We start from the raw sequence: 16,563 nt of genomic DNA on the forward strand, positions 1-16,563 counted from the left end.
GATGATCAAAAAGATGAACACGTCCCCCCCCCACTCCTGGGGGGGTCTTTTGATTGTCCGCCTCAGGCAGCAGAGAGGCTAGGTTCTCCACTATTACCAACAATTATACAAACAATATGTGCTCATATGTCAATGGAAAAAATATAAAGTTATGGAGTTTGGAAGGTGGGAAGTAAAAAATGGAAACAAGAAATCTAAAAATGACCCCGTCAGTAAGGCATTAAACAATTGATAAGCTATAGTGACAAATACAAACCCCCCCAATAATACTGCATTGTAAAAATTAGAAGATATACTTTCATAGTAAAACACTGCTCAGGGGTAGTAAATCTATTGCTGCTGATCACCAACCAGATTTAGTCAATGTTACCTTAGACTCTCATACTTGTGTACAACTACAATAGTTTACAGGCTCATTAAATCGGAATTATACTTACAGCTCTCTAGCTGCAGTTTACATGTCTGCTTATCCATGGGATATTTGGTAAGGTCCATATTGCAAGCCACAGTTGTTGTAATTCTAATTGAAAAATAATATGTATATAAATTATAATACAATACAAAGTGATCAGTAATAAGGAGTATATATCGTTATATGTACATTAAAGTATACAATATCAGATAAGCTTCTAGACTAAAACATTGTGTGTGTAAAGAACTAGAGTAATAACAATTCCTGATGAAAAAAAATACAACTTACGCTAGGTTCACACTAGCGTTCGGGTCTCCGTTCTCAGCTTTTTTGCCGGCAGAAGACGGAAAGCTGTCAGAGCGGGTCTGGCCGTGAGCGGTGGTGAGCGTTTTATGCTCTCTGCCGCGAAACCGTTTTTTTAAAACTGGACACGGAGTACTGCATGTCCGACTCTGTGTCCGATTTAAAAAAAAACTGTTTCGCGGCGGAGAGCATAAAACGCTCACCGCCGCTCACGGCCAGACATCTTTCAAACCCATTCAAATGAATGGGTATGAAAGAGTCCTGCAGATTTCCGTCTCCTGCCTCTGTTTTGTGCAGGAAACGGAAACCTGCAGAACGGAGACCGGGCACAGATGTTAATGAGCCCTTGAATGTTTTATTAGTAGAGAAGAGATGTTAGTGGTGTACCTTAAAGGATCATTAAAATGCTATTTTTTCGGACTAACACATAAGTATATCCTTAATAAAGGCTATTTTTCTCCTACCTTTAGATTTACACTAAATGAACTTCACCATGCTCGCAACCTTGGAATCACAGGCTCTTCAATCCTCCATCTACTTCAGACCATTGGACATGTGGAGAGGGAGCCAGAATCCCACTCAGCCTAGTCATACCTCTGGGAAGATTTGTACAGCCTACAGATTGCAGCAGATAAGTCCCGCTGCCAATACAGAAGTCACACATCGCACTTCTTACACATAACACTCTACTGTTCAAATCCTGCACCTCTTTTGCCTTGTCACCTCTGCTAAACCCAAATCGCTGTGGACATCACATCTTCCTATAATCTCCACTAGAGATGAGAGAACAGTAAAATGTTCGATATTCGATATTCGTTTCGAATAGCCGCTCAATATTCGACTATTCGAACGAATATCGAACCCCATTATAGTCTATGGGAGAAAATGCTTCACTACAGGGGATCCGACCATTCAACTCAGGAGAGTCACCAAGTCCACTATCACACCCCAGGAAATGATGCCAACACCCTGGAATGCAACTGGGACAGCAGGGGAAGCATGCCTGGGGGCATCAAGTACCTTTATTATGTCGGGATCCCTGTCAGCTTGCGATATGCAGGAACTGACTTTTTCCCATAGGAATACATTGACCAGCGTTGATTGGCCAGTGTACAACATTCGGCCAATCAACGCTGGTTCTGCCTAAGAAGGCGGAGTCTAAAATCGGTCCACAGCAGTTTCCATTCTGGTCCGATTTTAGACTCCGCCTCCTCCGGAAGAACCAGCGTTGATTGGCCGAATGCTGTACACTGGCCAATCAGCGCTGGTCAATGCATTCCTATGGCGAGATGAAGCAGAGCTAGCCGTGCGGTTAGCTCGGCTACTCCGGACATGACTCCGGAGATGAAGCAGAGCTCAGCTCTGCTACACCCAACCATCTACAACACTCTGTTGTAGAGATGTAGTAGAGCTGAGTGTGCGCTGAGCTCTGCTACACACGACATGTGTGTGACAGGAGGAGTAGATGGAGGGATGGTTGGGAGTAGTGCAGAGCTGCTAGACCAGAGATTTAGCAGAGCTGGCCGATGTTAGCAGTCTGATGCAGCAGAGCTGAGTGTGTTAGTCTGCTACATCGGACTGCTACATCTGCCAGCTCTCCTACATTGGGTCGTGCGCTCAGCTCAACTACTCCGGAGTAGTTGAGCTGAGCGCACGGCCCGATGTAGCAGAGCTAGCAGATGCAGCCAAGCAGAGTGCATGCCCAGCTGTGCTTCATCTCCGATGTACAGTACTGTGTCAGCACTGCTACATCTGAGATCGGACCACAATGGAAACTGCTGTGGACGGATCTTAGACTCCGCCTCTTCCAGTAGAACCAGGGATGATTGGCCGAATGGGCTAATCAACACTGGTCAATGCATTCCTATGGGAAAAAGTCAGCTTCTGCATATCGCAAGCTGACAGGGATCCCAACCAAATAGAGCCCCAAAGAGCTGGGTGAGTAACATCCCTAGCTAACCCTGCCTGTGAATGTTAAATCCACCATTCTTCTAAATTGGAGGTCACCTGATTTCAGCAGCCAATAGGTTTTTTTTAAACTGCCTCCGTTATCGTAGTTCCTGTCCCACCTCCTCTGCGCAGTTATTGGTGCAAAAAATGCGCCAGGGAAGGTGGGAGGGGATACAAATTTTTACTGCGTTTGCCTCGTGGTGTTCAACTGGAATTGAACACCTCGAACGGCCTGATATTCGATCAAATATGTATTCAATCGAACGGTGTTCGCTCATCTCTAATCTCCACAGATTCTAATTTACTTCTCATAGAGCATTAACAGAACTCATGCCTGGACTACCATCTAGTGGCTATTTTTGGAATAGCATATCACTTCTTCGATTTAGTTCTTTCACCCTAGCTCCATCTCTGGAAATGGCAAGGAGTACTAGGTTCTTGCCCTAAGTGATTATGCCCTAGGATGCCTCTATACACTCTGGTTACACAGCAGATTAATATAGCAAGAGACCCCCTTCAAGTTTCTTCTATAGACCCTCTGCTGCTTGTGTTTTGCAATGCACAGTATGACAAAAAAAAAAAAAAAAACTAAACTAAAAATATCACAACCTTTGCACCTCTGGAAGAATCATATTGCTCCTCTGAGGGCTACCATCTATACGCCTTCCCTGGTTAATCGTCCAAGGTTAATCTTACAGTCAATCAAGAAGCTCTTTCTGCACTTCCAGGGTAAGCTACAGAATCAACTAGCCAAGATATCCCCCAATATTACCTCTAAAGTCACTAGGGAGATCAGGGAAATTGACCAAAGCATAGAAGCTCTGCAAGAGTGCATGGACAATGCCACCACTGTACTTCGATCTCAACTACAAGAAGACATACTTCCACAAGCTAGAAATATCTGACAACCAGGACTGCAGGTTTAGCCAGTGAATGTGAGACTTACCTTAAATAAAGGGGTTGTCCGAGGCATACTAATTTACTTACCTGGTCCTGGGTATCACAGATGATGGATCAAGGGGTTCTGGCGACCTCACAACCACCAGAACACCTTGGTGAGGCAGTGTTCCCATGGGTTGCTCTATTCCCTATGTCGCTCTGCCATTCCCTCCTTCCCTGATTTCACAGGTAATTAATTAGGGAAGGAGGAAGGGGGCAAAGTGACATGGGTGATGGAGCGAATGCTGTACATGACCTGGGGGTTGTGATGTTGCCGGAACCCCAAGAACCATCATCTGTGATTCCTTGAAACAGCTAAGTAAATTACTACTCCCTGGTCAAACCATTTTAATATCTGCAATCGACTGCTTTTCAGGAACTCTTCATAGACATCTCTATGTATCCAAATATTAGACAGCCTATTTACTACGTGTATACCTAATATCCCACTCAGAGACCTAGTCCTCAAGCTTAACTATTACTGTAATAAAGAATACAGCCCCCTGCCCATAACTAGAGAGATGATCTGAGTCCTGTAGGACCTAGCAGCTCTAACAGACTCTGATCCCAGCGATTCATGCATCATGGCGGTTCCCATAGCTGTGTATAGAGCTTTCACTGAGTACATAGCCACCAGGAAGGCAGGGACAGTAATGAACCAACCCTGCCTTCTCTAGGGGAACTCTTGTGCAGCTTAAAGGGGTTGTCCCATCACAAGGATCCTATCTATACTGCTTGTTAATGTGGATGTAAGACTTTTCCTAAATACATTGCTTCAGCAAAACTGCTTTGTTTGTCCACTATCTTACTTTATTCAATTCATTGTTGACACAGCCCTTGACTTATCTGCTCAAAAGTCAAGTGATGTACAGTCCTATGAAAAAGTTTGGGCACCACTATTAATCTTAATCATTTTTAGTTCTAAATATTTTGGTGTTTGCAGCGGCCATTTCAGTTTGATATCTCTAATAACTGATGGACACAGTAATATTTCAGGATTGAAATGAGGTTTATTGTACTAACAGAAAATGTGCAATATGCATTAAACCAAAATTTGTCCATCAGTTATTAGAGATATCAAACTGAAATGGCCGCTGCAAACACCAAAATATTTAGAACTAAAAATGATTAAGATTAATAGGGGTGCCCAAACTTTTTAATAGGACTGTATCTGCCTGCTCTGAGGGGGGGGGGGGGAGGGAGGAGGGACTAAGTGCACGGGAGCGAGCCTGTGTTTCTAGCTATTCCTGTGTCTACACCACGTGACCTAGCTCCCTGCTATCAGATAGAGGAGAGGAGCTGCTTTCATTTCTGAACTCGTCTTCTGTTCTCCCAGTCATCAGGCTAGCTAACTCATTTGTGTTCATTATGGCAGAGACAGGCAGTCTCTGTATGTAACACAGAATGGAGTTGCTGCTGCCTGTACGTCATAGTCCAATATGGGTGGGCGGAGGTACACACAGATTTGAGGGCGGAGCTAAACGGCAGGTTGCATGTGAAACCCCGCCCACCAAATGATGCAAGAAACCAGGAAGAAAGAAGATTTTACAGCAGTGAAGACTGCTGAGTATGCGACGTGGGAATACCCCTTTAAAACTAGTAAAAAATAGACTACTTTTATATTTCGTAAAAACAAAGCACACAATTAGCAGTATCACATCTGTAACAACCCCAAAATAAGATTAGTAGATGCCAGAATAGATTTCTATTTATCTCAGCTCTCAAAATAAAAAAAGTAAAACTGATCAAAAAGTCTAATGTACCCATAAAACACAAAGTTTTGTACAACTACATTGAAATCAAATTGAATATATGTTAGATCGCTAAAGGGTTAAAATGTACATAAGGCATCAAATTCAAAATCTGCAATAAAAAAGGTAACATTTTCAGACCAGTTTTTGTCATTTTAACGTGACTGTTAAGGGGTTAAGTGCTTAGATGTTATTGTATTGTTACAGTGCCGTGATGGGGCCCACAGTGGAGCAGATTCTACTGTGTGGGGCCCCTCATTATTTATATCACACAGTATCTGTTTTATAGCAGATATGATTTTACTACAGGCTTTAATAATATTGCACAGTCACTATAAAACAGATCCTGCACGATGTCAATAGTGACCATTTACAAATTATACAGTACAAAGTTGTTTTGTATCATTAAAAACTCTGTAAAGCCCCATTCACAAGACTATATTTTGCGGGTCTGTAATTGTGGATCCGCACAGCATTAAGGTTAAATTGCCGTTTTGGCACTTTGCAATAATTTAGTGGGTTTTGGGTTGCAGTTTGGGCACTCAGTCTCTAAAAGGTTCACCATCACTGTCATAGTGTAATGCATGCAAAAATACATTGTAACACTTAATGTGTACAGTACCTGATTGCATAAAGCACAGTTCCATTAGCATAGAGACGAACAAGACGGTTATCCACAGTAACATCATGCAGGAAGGATTTCTTGGAATCTACAATGTAGGTGTCTGGAACCCAAAGCAATTGTAAAAGCCTGGAATCCAAAGTAATACTTTTATCGCCTTCAAATATTAGTCGATCATCCATCCATCTCTGACGCAAAAATATTGTGGCTGTATAATCCTGAAACATGGATTAAACTAAGTACATATTACATACTAAACATATTATTAAACTAAGTACATATCAAGAAAAATGGCAGATATTCCAAAATATTTTAAGCGCATCTTTGTTAGAAGAGATTTAAAAATGAAATACTATTACTTATTATTTTGATGTCTAACTGTTCCAATGTATTATTCACATGACTGCATCCAGTAATAATCTCCAGCAGTCATGTGTGCCAGATTTATGTGATGTCATTGCTACAAGATTAGTGCTCCAGAGTGGCAGGGATCAAAGAGGTAACACTAGAGCAACAGGGTATGTAAAGGGTATATTTTTAATGCTGTCTCTTGCCCCCTTTTTTTTTTAGGGATTGTATCATTAAAATTGTATTTTTTTTCTGCCTACCACGTCGGAATATTATTATTATTTTTTTTAAACCTAAGGGTTACCTTCTTAAATGAAGATTGCTGGCTAAAATGTAGCTTTTATTAATGAAAAGGATAAAACCTAAATAACGTGTCCCTATTGCACAATAATTGAAAACAAAAATCACTAATGTGGGGGGGGGGGGGGACCTCAAATTAAAGGTACGCCTGACCCCTTCCGTGAATTCGTAAGATTGGCTGATTGGATGGCGGACACAATGTTAAACCCACAGTCACTCCAATAGCAAACAACTTAGAATTTAAGCAGGAGTGCCCTGTGGTAATAGTCCCTATATGCCATATCCCAATTTCTAATCTCCATAGGATAAAGTTGTAGCAGACCCCAGCGGGAGGCATGCTGGTATATGTTGTCCAGCTGGTCAGATATGCACACTGAACAATATCAGTACAGACCCCGTGTGTTAGATGTATGATCCAGGGACCGGTCAGAATTGTAGCCCCTGCTAAATGTAAATTTAAATTATTATAGACTGGGGTCTTTTCAGACCTCCGCTCAGGAGAGATGTAAAATCTAAACAACATGTATACTCACCTTCCCTCACCTCTTTTGGCCCTCCTTGCATTATCTGGTGCTCTCTCTCCTTGATGATGTCATGTGCCCATGTGACTGCTGTGGTCCATACACAGGCCTTAGCAGTGACCCAGGGTGCATGGAAGTCACCAAGAGAGCACCGGACGCTGCAAGGAAATTTAATGAGGTGAGAGAAGGAGAGTATAAATGATGATTGTTTTTTTCCACTTGTCCTGGGCCTCGGACTATTACATACTAGGGTGTGAAGAGCCCCAGTGTATAATAATTTTTCACAATGAATTTCATGGTGGCCATCATAGTTGCAAGATGATTCCCCAATTTTTAATAACCAAACATTTTGGGGTATTCAGGTTGAATCTGGGTCATTATTAAATCTCTACTCTCTACTGCTGCTGCCACTTCGACTACCCTTACACAGTTAAACATCTTTTGCCTAGTCCATCATGAGTTATACTGTACTGCTACTACTGGGAACCTATCCTACAAAGAATAAATATAACAAACCTAACAAAATTTTCGACTGCTTCTGATACCTCTTCTACTTGCAGGACTATTCTCCGCATTTTTCAAGCGGATTCAGGGACAGATTTCCTGAATGGAGTGCGAGCGCTGGTTGAGCGATCATGTTCGGAAAAGATCGGATTCCGATCGGCGATCGAGAAAATTTCACGATCGCGATCGGAATTCCGAACACGATCTTTCACAGTGGGATTGAGATTGGTACGATTTCCCACAATGCTTTGCTTAGTCTTCACACTGAGTATATAGTGTATACTCAGTATGAAGGCTCCGCTGCGGTTCCATAGGAATGAATGGAAGCAGCCGACACACAGCCTTAACCCCCTGCGTGCCGGCTGCCTCCATTCATTCTAATGGGAGACTAAACTAACATCTCTAGTAGCTACTTACCTCCAGAGATGGCTGCTCCACTGCTCCGGTGTTCTTCTTCGCCTCCGCTCCACGCTGCAGTCTTCTCGCCTCACTGCCCCGCCTCCCAGGTTAGTGTTTAAAGGGCTAGGAAGGCAGGGCTTGTGGCTTAGGAGAGTGTGGGTGGGTACAGGGCGGGGAGACATGACGTCTCCCCTCCCAGTAACTGACCACACTCTCCTAACACGCCCACACTCTCCTAACCTGGGAGGCAGGGGGCAGCGAGGCAAGAAGATTGCAGCGTGGAGCGGCAGCGAGGCGAAGAAGAACACCGGAGCAGCGGAGCAGCCATCTCTGGAGGTAAGTGGACACCAGGGGGGACTAAGTAGCCAGAGGATTTTAAAAAAATCCTCTAGCTACTTAGTGATTCACTACACAGCGTGGGTTCTAATAATTAAAGGGTTCAATTGTTAGATTCCATGCTGTATAGTGAATAGGATTGCTTTTAAAATCCGGTCTCCGATTAATAAAAAAATCCCATTGACTTGCATTGGGATCGGAATTGGGATCGAGATCGGGTTCGAATGAAAAATGATCGAAAATCGGATTTTAAAATCGATCCTGAAAACTCAACCCTAGTGTAGACCCAAGTCAAATATGTTCAATGACACAGTGGGTCCACACCTGTTACACTACAATGATATGTTGATTTAAAGATTGGACTTGGTATCATTTTACAGCTTTTTGTAAAACATTGTTCCTGAACACTGAAAATAAAGTTTGTTTTTAGCCCACCATTTAACTTGATCATAATGTCTCATATGTGCTTTTGCTTACCATATTGTCTTCTGATATAGAAGAAATGCTTGCAATTTCCAGAGTCACTGCAATTTCAACAGGCTTTTCTAAAGAAATAAAAACAAAAAACTGTTGGTTAATCACCTATTATGATGAATATTATGTTAAAATTTCAATAAATAAATTTTATTCAAAGTGGATTCCCCACATGCTCTTTTGATAGGGGAAGTTACAGATTGGTAAGGGTCTTCACCTAGCCTCACAAAACAATTTGCCTTTTTCCACCTTTGGAACTATTGTACATTGCAACATTTTACAACTTTTACATTTATTTGCTGTGACAGTAATACCTCTCTTTGCTATAGTCAACACTTTCAAAATCTTGATAATAGATCTCTGAATCATCCTCTCATATCTAAAAATCTATTTCCTATAAATTATAGTTAGATTATTTATAATCCTCAATTTGATTTTTTTTATTGAAGATCAAGCTTTTATAAAATGTTCATACAGTGTCTGCCATTATTACTTTTACTCCCATAGTTTTACAATTTTTTTTGTAAATAATGTTTTATTGAAAATTTATAATGACAACAATGAACAAACATATCATTGATAACAATAAGTGTGGCATTACAGACACGATAAAACATTCAAAAGTGTCTGTAAGTAACTGCAGATTGAGCAATGAAAGACACAACGGGAAATGGAATGTGGGGAAGGGAAAAACAATGAATTCTAGAGGTGGGAGTCAAAGGGTCTCAAAAAGAAAAATATCCTAATCAACCAGGGGGTTTCCACAGGTGTGCCCAGGTGGGGTCTTTTAAGAAGGTGTACCATGGCACCCACATAGAGCTGAACTTCTGGTGAGTGCGAAGTTCAAAGTGGGAGAGTACCTCCATATGGCCTACTTGAGAGACTTTCCGTAGAAAGTGAGATATTGTGGGAGGGGATTTGGATGCCCAGTATAAGGGGATCAAAGACTTGGCAATACATAGAAGTTGAAGCTAGAGTTGCTTGGGAGACCTAGGGGGGAGGGTGGGCCATAAATTCAAAAATATGCCGTCAGGGGTTTCAGAGAGTCCACAAATCTAGTATAGAACCATTATTTTACTATTTTAACTGTGAAGAACCACGTCCTATGTCTACATGACTACACCCTCTTGCCTTAACCCCTTTACGCTATTTCACGTACATGCACGTCTGGGAATGTGGTTCGTTCCCGCATTCCCACGTGCCTGTACATGATGGAGATCGCACGGGCTCAGAAGCAGAGCCCGTGCGATCACCATGGGAGACCGGCTGTATCTCACAGCCAGGCTCCCACTGTAACAGTGGGGACGATGATAACACCGATCCCCGCTATTTAACCCTTAAGTTGCAGGTGGTCAATAGTGACCGCCCCATCTTAAGAGTTTCAAACCGAAAGTAAAAATGCCGGCGGCATCGGGAGCCAGTGTTAGCTGTAACACACAGCTAACATCCTGCTCCTGCTGCGCTTCAATCGTGGGTTTTAACCCTTTGAATACAGCAGGCAAACATGTCCGCCGTATCCAATGGGCTCTGCCGGGTTAAGGGGCCCCTGGGCACCCCCCACAGTGAGATCGGGGGGTGTCCATATGAAGTATCTGCAGCCCGGGGTACTGGACAGTGACCCCAGGCTGCCTGCAGGCTCTACATGCCTGGCTGATCCTGCCAGGAAGGGAAGAAGTTACTCTATGCGTCTGCATAGAGTAACTTCCGATATAGACTGCAATACAAGTGTATATATAAGTCTATAATGCTGAATCAGCAATCCAGTGGATCACTGGTTCAGATCCTCTAGTGGGACATCAATAAAAAATGATTAAAAAAAAAGTAAAAAAAAAAGAAGAAGAATTTAAGTCTATGAAAAATAAATAAATAAATTAATCAAGCAAATAAATAATGACTTTTTGCCATCTCGCCTTATTAAAATGCTATAAAATGAGATCAAAAAGTCACACATACCCCAAGACAGTACCAATAAAATCCACAGATCGTCCGGTAAAAGATTAAGCCCTCAACCAACTCTGTCAATTAAAAAACAAAGCTACACATCTCAGAAGATGGCGATGCAAAAATGATTGATTTCTTTCCCCAAATTGTTTTTTATTATGCAAAACTAGTAACGCATAAAAAAACAATATAAATGAGGTATCGCCATAATCGTATTGACCCGCAGAATAAAGGTCACTTGTTACATATACGCTACGCTGGGTGGAAAAAAAATTAAAAGTTAAAAAGCAATACCAGAATTGCTTGGGATGTTTTTAATCCACCAAGAAAGAGTTAATAAAATTTATTCTATAGTTTAAAGGCACCCAGAAATGGTGTAATTACAAAAAAACATTTCATCCCGCAAAAAACAAACCCTTATATGGCCACATCACCAGAAAAATATTAAAAATATATAGCTCGTACAAAAATCCCCCAAAAATCACCAAATCATTAGAACACAACTGGCTGCGGCAGGAAGGGAATGTATAAGCTGTGTATAAGCGTTTATCAGCAGACACCCCAGATTTAGAGCTTACGAGGGAAAATACCAGAACTGACCCCCAAAGTGACCCCCCAATCTTAGGAGCTACTGGGGATATAGTGGGGAATTTGGTGTTCCCAATGCACTCTGCACAGCTTATATATTCACGCTCCACCATCTGCTGTGCAGTCATGTCTGGGATACTAATGCTCATTAGACCCCTGATAAATTTTTTGAGGGATTACAGTTTACACTTTTGGGCGCTTCCAGTGTTTTGGTACGCTAGGGGCCCTGCAAATACGACATGGTACCTGTAAACTATTCCAGCAAAATTTGCTCTCCAAAAACCAAATAGCGCTGTTTCCATTCCAAGCCCCGCCACGTTCCCATACAGCAGATTCCGACCACATATGGGGTATTGTCGTGTTCAGGTGAAATTGTGTAACAATCTGTGGGGGGATTTTTCTCTTTTAACCCCTTGTGAAAATGAAAACTTTGAGGATAAAGGGACATTTTAGTAATTTCTCATTTACACATCCCAATGTTAATAAAATCTGTGAAAAGGCTGTGGGGTCTAAATGCTCACTATATCTCTTGATGAATTCTGTAAGGGGTGTAGTTTAAAAAATGGGGTCCTTTTGGGGAGTTTCCTTTGTATTGATACTCTAGGGGCTCTGCAAATGAGACATAGTGAAGGAAGGAACGGTCTGTAGCACTCGATAGTCTTCTCAAACTGTAGACAGTCCCTTTTTCACGTTTTTTCCTACTTTCACCTCCTGCTATGTGGACTCTGTAGTTTAAGAAAATGGAATAAAGATTTAAAGTTTTAGAAGAATATCGAGTGCTGCAGACCGTTCCTTCCTTCACTATTCTAGCGATTCGCACTCCTAAGGTCCAGAGGCTTGGTCTAGCACAGGGGTAAGGAACGTACGGCTCTCCAGCTGTTGCAAAACTACAACTCCCAGAATGCATACTTGCTCTGCTGTTCTTGGAACTCCCATGGAAGTGAATGGAGCATGATGGGAATTGTAGTTTCACAGCAGCTGGAGAGCCAAAGGTTCCCTATCCCTGGTCTAGCACCTCAAACCTGAAAAATTAACTCTTCATATGGTAAGGTACAGTCATAGGACTTTTTTTTCTATTACTTGCATTTCAAATAACATTTCCATGAGATTTTCTATTTTTTTATAATAAATACACAAATATTGATTAAATTTTAACTCTAACATGAAGTACAGTGTGTCATGAGAAAAAAATCTCAAAATCACTTCTGTATGTTAAAGCGTCTCAAAGTTATTGCCATATAAAGTGACACATGTCAATTTTGAAAAACGAGGCCTGGTCCTTAACCTTTTCGCTGACAAGGGTCTCTGGAAATTTTGCACCTCCAGTAGCCAGAGCAATTTTCACAGTTTTGAGATGGACAAATCAAACCTAAATTGCAACATTAAGAAAGCATCCAACCCCCCATACCTATATATTTTCTTAAAGTAGACACCTGCAGCATTGTCAGAATGCCACTTTATACGAACAGGCACTTTCATGCAATTTTGATTTAAAGTGAATGTTTTATGAAAAAATGCAAATAAATGTATATTAGTTGTTAAAAGCGGAAACCGAACAAAAAATTAAATGCACCAAACCTCCTAAAAATAAGAGTTCAACATGTGCAGAGTTCATACATATCACTATGGCCTGAACCTGCATGCACGTGTCTTCAGAAAATCGCTAGAACTGGAAGGAACAAAATTCTGCTTTGAAGCTGGAAATGTTAAAAAAGTATCATCCTATAAAATGTAGGGATTACACACCATGAAAAGTAAGTGAACCCCTAAACCCTATATATTTTTTGAAAGTAGACAACCTGAAGATTACAAATGTCTTAATGGGTCATCGATAGCCACATCCACCTTCATGCAACTTTGCGACCAACACAAATAATTTTTTGAAAAAATACGCTAAAACACATATTTGCACCTAAAACTCATGTTCAATCTCACATTCATATACAAAATACTTTTAAAATAATAGCTTATGGTGTATACAATGTGTATATACACTATATGTACCGCAAACATCAACTACAACAAGAGCTCGGACAATTTAATAGTTTATATATACAACCACCTTCATTCAACGTTGCGGCAAACAGAGATTGCAAGCAAAAATTGCGCAAAAATTCAAATTTGCCACTAAAGTGCGGCTCAAGAAATCCCTTTCTGCAAACATAATGTACTGTCCATAAAACGGCAATATGTGAGGAGTTCATACATACCATACATGTATATATTTACAGGGGCGGGTGTTAAAGAATCGCCAAAATCGCAGAAATGCGCCATCCCATTTTGTGCATGCAAATTAAATAGGACTTTACATAAAAATGTTATTTTCCATCCCCCTATAATAATTTTAGCAATCTATACGTTCATCTGTAGTGATAATCGTTATTACTATTATTTTAGTGTGTAACGGACATCACTAGAGACGTATTTTACTGTAGAAAGCTCAGGTATAGACAGGACAGGGATTGGGTGAAATGTAAACTTTATTTGCGACTTTATGTATATGTTGTGTAAGTGTTTGGTGCGACTTTTTTTTTTGGCTCTGCGACCTGGACAATGGTAAACGTCTGGGTCACAGTGCCAATAAACTTCCTGGTTATGTTCAGGAGGTATAACATAAGAATACCCCACTAGTAAAGCTCAGGGGGGAATTACATTATAACTGTATGTGACAATCAGAGACAAATGTATAGTATACACTCTGATTGGTAGGAGAAGGGTTAATAGGGACAATAGAGTCCCTGCCACCCCCCTCCTGCTGTCGCATACAAGTTATGCAGAGAGTCTGATGCAGAGAGACTGTTTCTCTGTCTCTCTCTCTCTGCTCCACTGCTCCGTGTCCCTCTTCCTTTCTTGTTAGATCGCAAATTGCTTGCTTAGACAGGAGGGGGGGGGGACACTTTGGAGCTCTATATCTTTGGACTGCATCAACATATCTTGATGCTTTCAATTGCATTTTAAAGAGGAGAATCTCATCTTTAAAATGATATCAAGATTGGATGTCCAGTTTTGGAGAAATTCACTGTTGAAACGCTGTCGGGAATTGAGATCTGCAGTTGGATCTCAATGCCAAATAGTGTTTTCAACAGTGAATTGCTCCAAGACTGTACATCCAATCATCAAGTTCTTCTCATCATTTTAAAGATGAGAATCTCTTCTTTAAAATGCATTTTAAAGCATCAAGATATGTTGATGCAGTCCAGAGATATCGGCATTAGTAGGGAGGACGTACTAAGTACGTCCTCCGCTACTGAAGTGCCACCTTGGGAGCACGTACAGTGTACGTGCCTGGCAGTGAAAGGGTTAAAGGGGTTGGCCACTTTCAGACCAATATTGACAAACAAATGTACAATACAAAGATATACAATTTTCCAATATACTTTCTGTATCAATTCCTCACAGTTTTCTAGATTTCGGCTTGCTGTCAATCATTCTGTTACTTCTAGCGGATAAAAGTCTAACCATGGTCATGTGATTTACAGTTCATGGTCATGTGATGAGCACACGGGTGCACAGCTGATTACCAGGCAGATGTCTGATTACTGTGCTGTGATTATAACGAGCGGCACCTGTGTGCTCATCACATGACCATGGACCATGAATCACATGACCATTCGGTATATAATCCAATTTTCGTCAGTAATCAAATGAGTTCTCTCACAGCACTGGGGGCGGGCCCCAGAGCTCAAACAGTACTGGGGGCGTCCCCAGTGCTGCAAGAGAACTCTCCAGCGCCGCCTCCATCTTCTTCAGGAACGGCTCTTCTTCACGTCTTCTTCCGGGGGTTGGCTTCAAACTTCTATTCCAACGTGTTAGGCATAAAAAAAAATGAGTTTTAATGCTAGGATCCCTTTAAGGCCCAATCACAGACCTCGCATACTGATGTTACCGCTAAGACCCAATCACAGACCTCAGCAGTGACATGATGTCAGAGAATAGTGCCAGACGCTGCAATGAAGAAGACAGGGATAAACGAATAGCAAAAACAGGATGACATGAATCTTCTGGCCTTTGCTGTTCTTTAATACAGAGTAGTACTGTGCAAATTTTACATACAGAATAAGGGCTGAGCATTACAGCATACAAACAGGACAAGAAAAGTAGTACATGGCACCATCCATATGTAACTATGGAAACCCCTGGATAAAACTCCTTTAATACCATCTTTATCTCAAAAGCAGGCACTCAGAGCAAGATGGCCCTGTGCAAGGATTGTTTATGGCCCTGCTGCAACGTATTACTTATTACCTGAGGCAGTGCTATCATGTAGTCAGGCTCCTCCTCTATTCTGAGCCCCTGTGCTGCTGCGGTAAAAATAATCCCTTATACATTGCGTTTCAGTTTGTGCTGCATTTTTTTTAAGCTAAAGTCAGGAGTCAGTTTAGTTTCTGAGATGCAGTCTTCTGAGAGAAGTGAAAGTGCGCGTTTTATATTTCCCATTCCTTCCAAAGTGAAAAAAATTGTATATATATATATATATATATATATATATATATATATATATATATATACATCGCTTTTCCGAAATGTGTGGACTCCGCCTTACTTAAAATAGTATGCACAAGTGTAATACGTACCATTGAGATTTGGTCGTAAATATTTGTTGTAATATTTTGTGAGATTTTCAAATCCTGAAAGTGTATCTGTTTCTTCTCCTTCTATGGTATCCATGCCACTGCAAATAGAAAAGTTACAAAAATTTAAGAATACACAACTAATTACAAGTTAACATTTTAAAATAGATAATTATTTGAAACAATCATTATATATTTAAAATATCACACGGTGCTGGTTTTCCTTTTTCCCTTTCTATCTCATAGATTGTAAACTCTTGCAAGCAGGGTCCTCAATCCCGTTGTACGAATTGACTATTTTTTTGTAATGCCTCTTTTTGTCTGTACTTGAAACCTACATTTTGTAACGTTTTGCTGAATATCTTGGCGCTGTATAAATAAAATGTGTTACCATTCATATTGATGCTAATTGCCACTTTTGATCAAGTCTATTTGGCGACTTTTGCCATTGTTTTTATTTATGACTATAGGTCAGTGAAATGGACGGTTGCACCTTGGAACATTTCACTTGTAACAGGCCTATGAATTGATAACATTGTAATACTTTTACATATCTGTACACATATAATCAATTAAGCCACTTCATATTCGCCATATCAGCCAC

The 16,563-nt window shown here is 40.9% G+C and overlaps 1 protein-coding gene across 1 annotated transcript in view; it reads right to left on the minus strand.

The window, feature by feature from the left end:
- GABRP (gamma-aminobutyric acid type A receptor subunit pi) overlaps positions 1–16,357 on the minus strand; it is a 51,540-nt gene extending 35,183 nt beyond the window's left edge. The window contains exons 1-5 of the mRNA XM_075275889.1: positions 16,287–16,357; positions 15,963–16,060; positions 8,863–8,930; positions 5,978–6,195; positions 438–520 (exon numbers count right to left, since the gene is read on the minus strand). Of these exons, the coding sequence (XP_075131990.1) occupies positions 438–520; positions 5,978–6,195; positions 8,863–8,930; positions 15,963–16,060; positions 16,287–16,357 (538 nt within the window). The remainder of the gene's footprint in view (positions 1–437; positions 521–5,977; positions 6,196–8,862; positions 8,931–15,962; positions 16,061–16,286) is intronic.
- Positions 16,358–16,563: the final 206 nt, after the last annotated feature.

This window comes from Leptodactylus fuscus, chromosome 5 (genome assembly GCF_031893055.1).
Source record: "Leptodactylus fuscus isolate aLepFus1 chromosome 5, aLepFus1.hap2, whole genome shotgun sequence".
NCBI lineage: Eukaryota > Metazoa > Chordata > Amphibia > Anura > Leptodactylidae > Leptodactylus > Leptodactylus fuscus.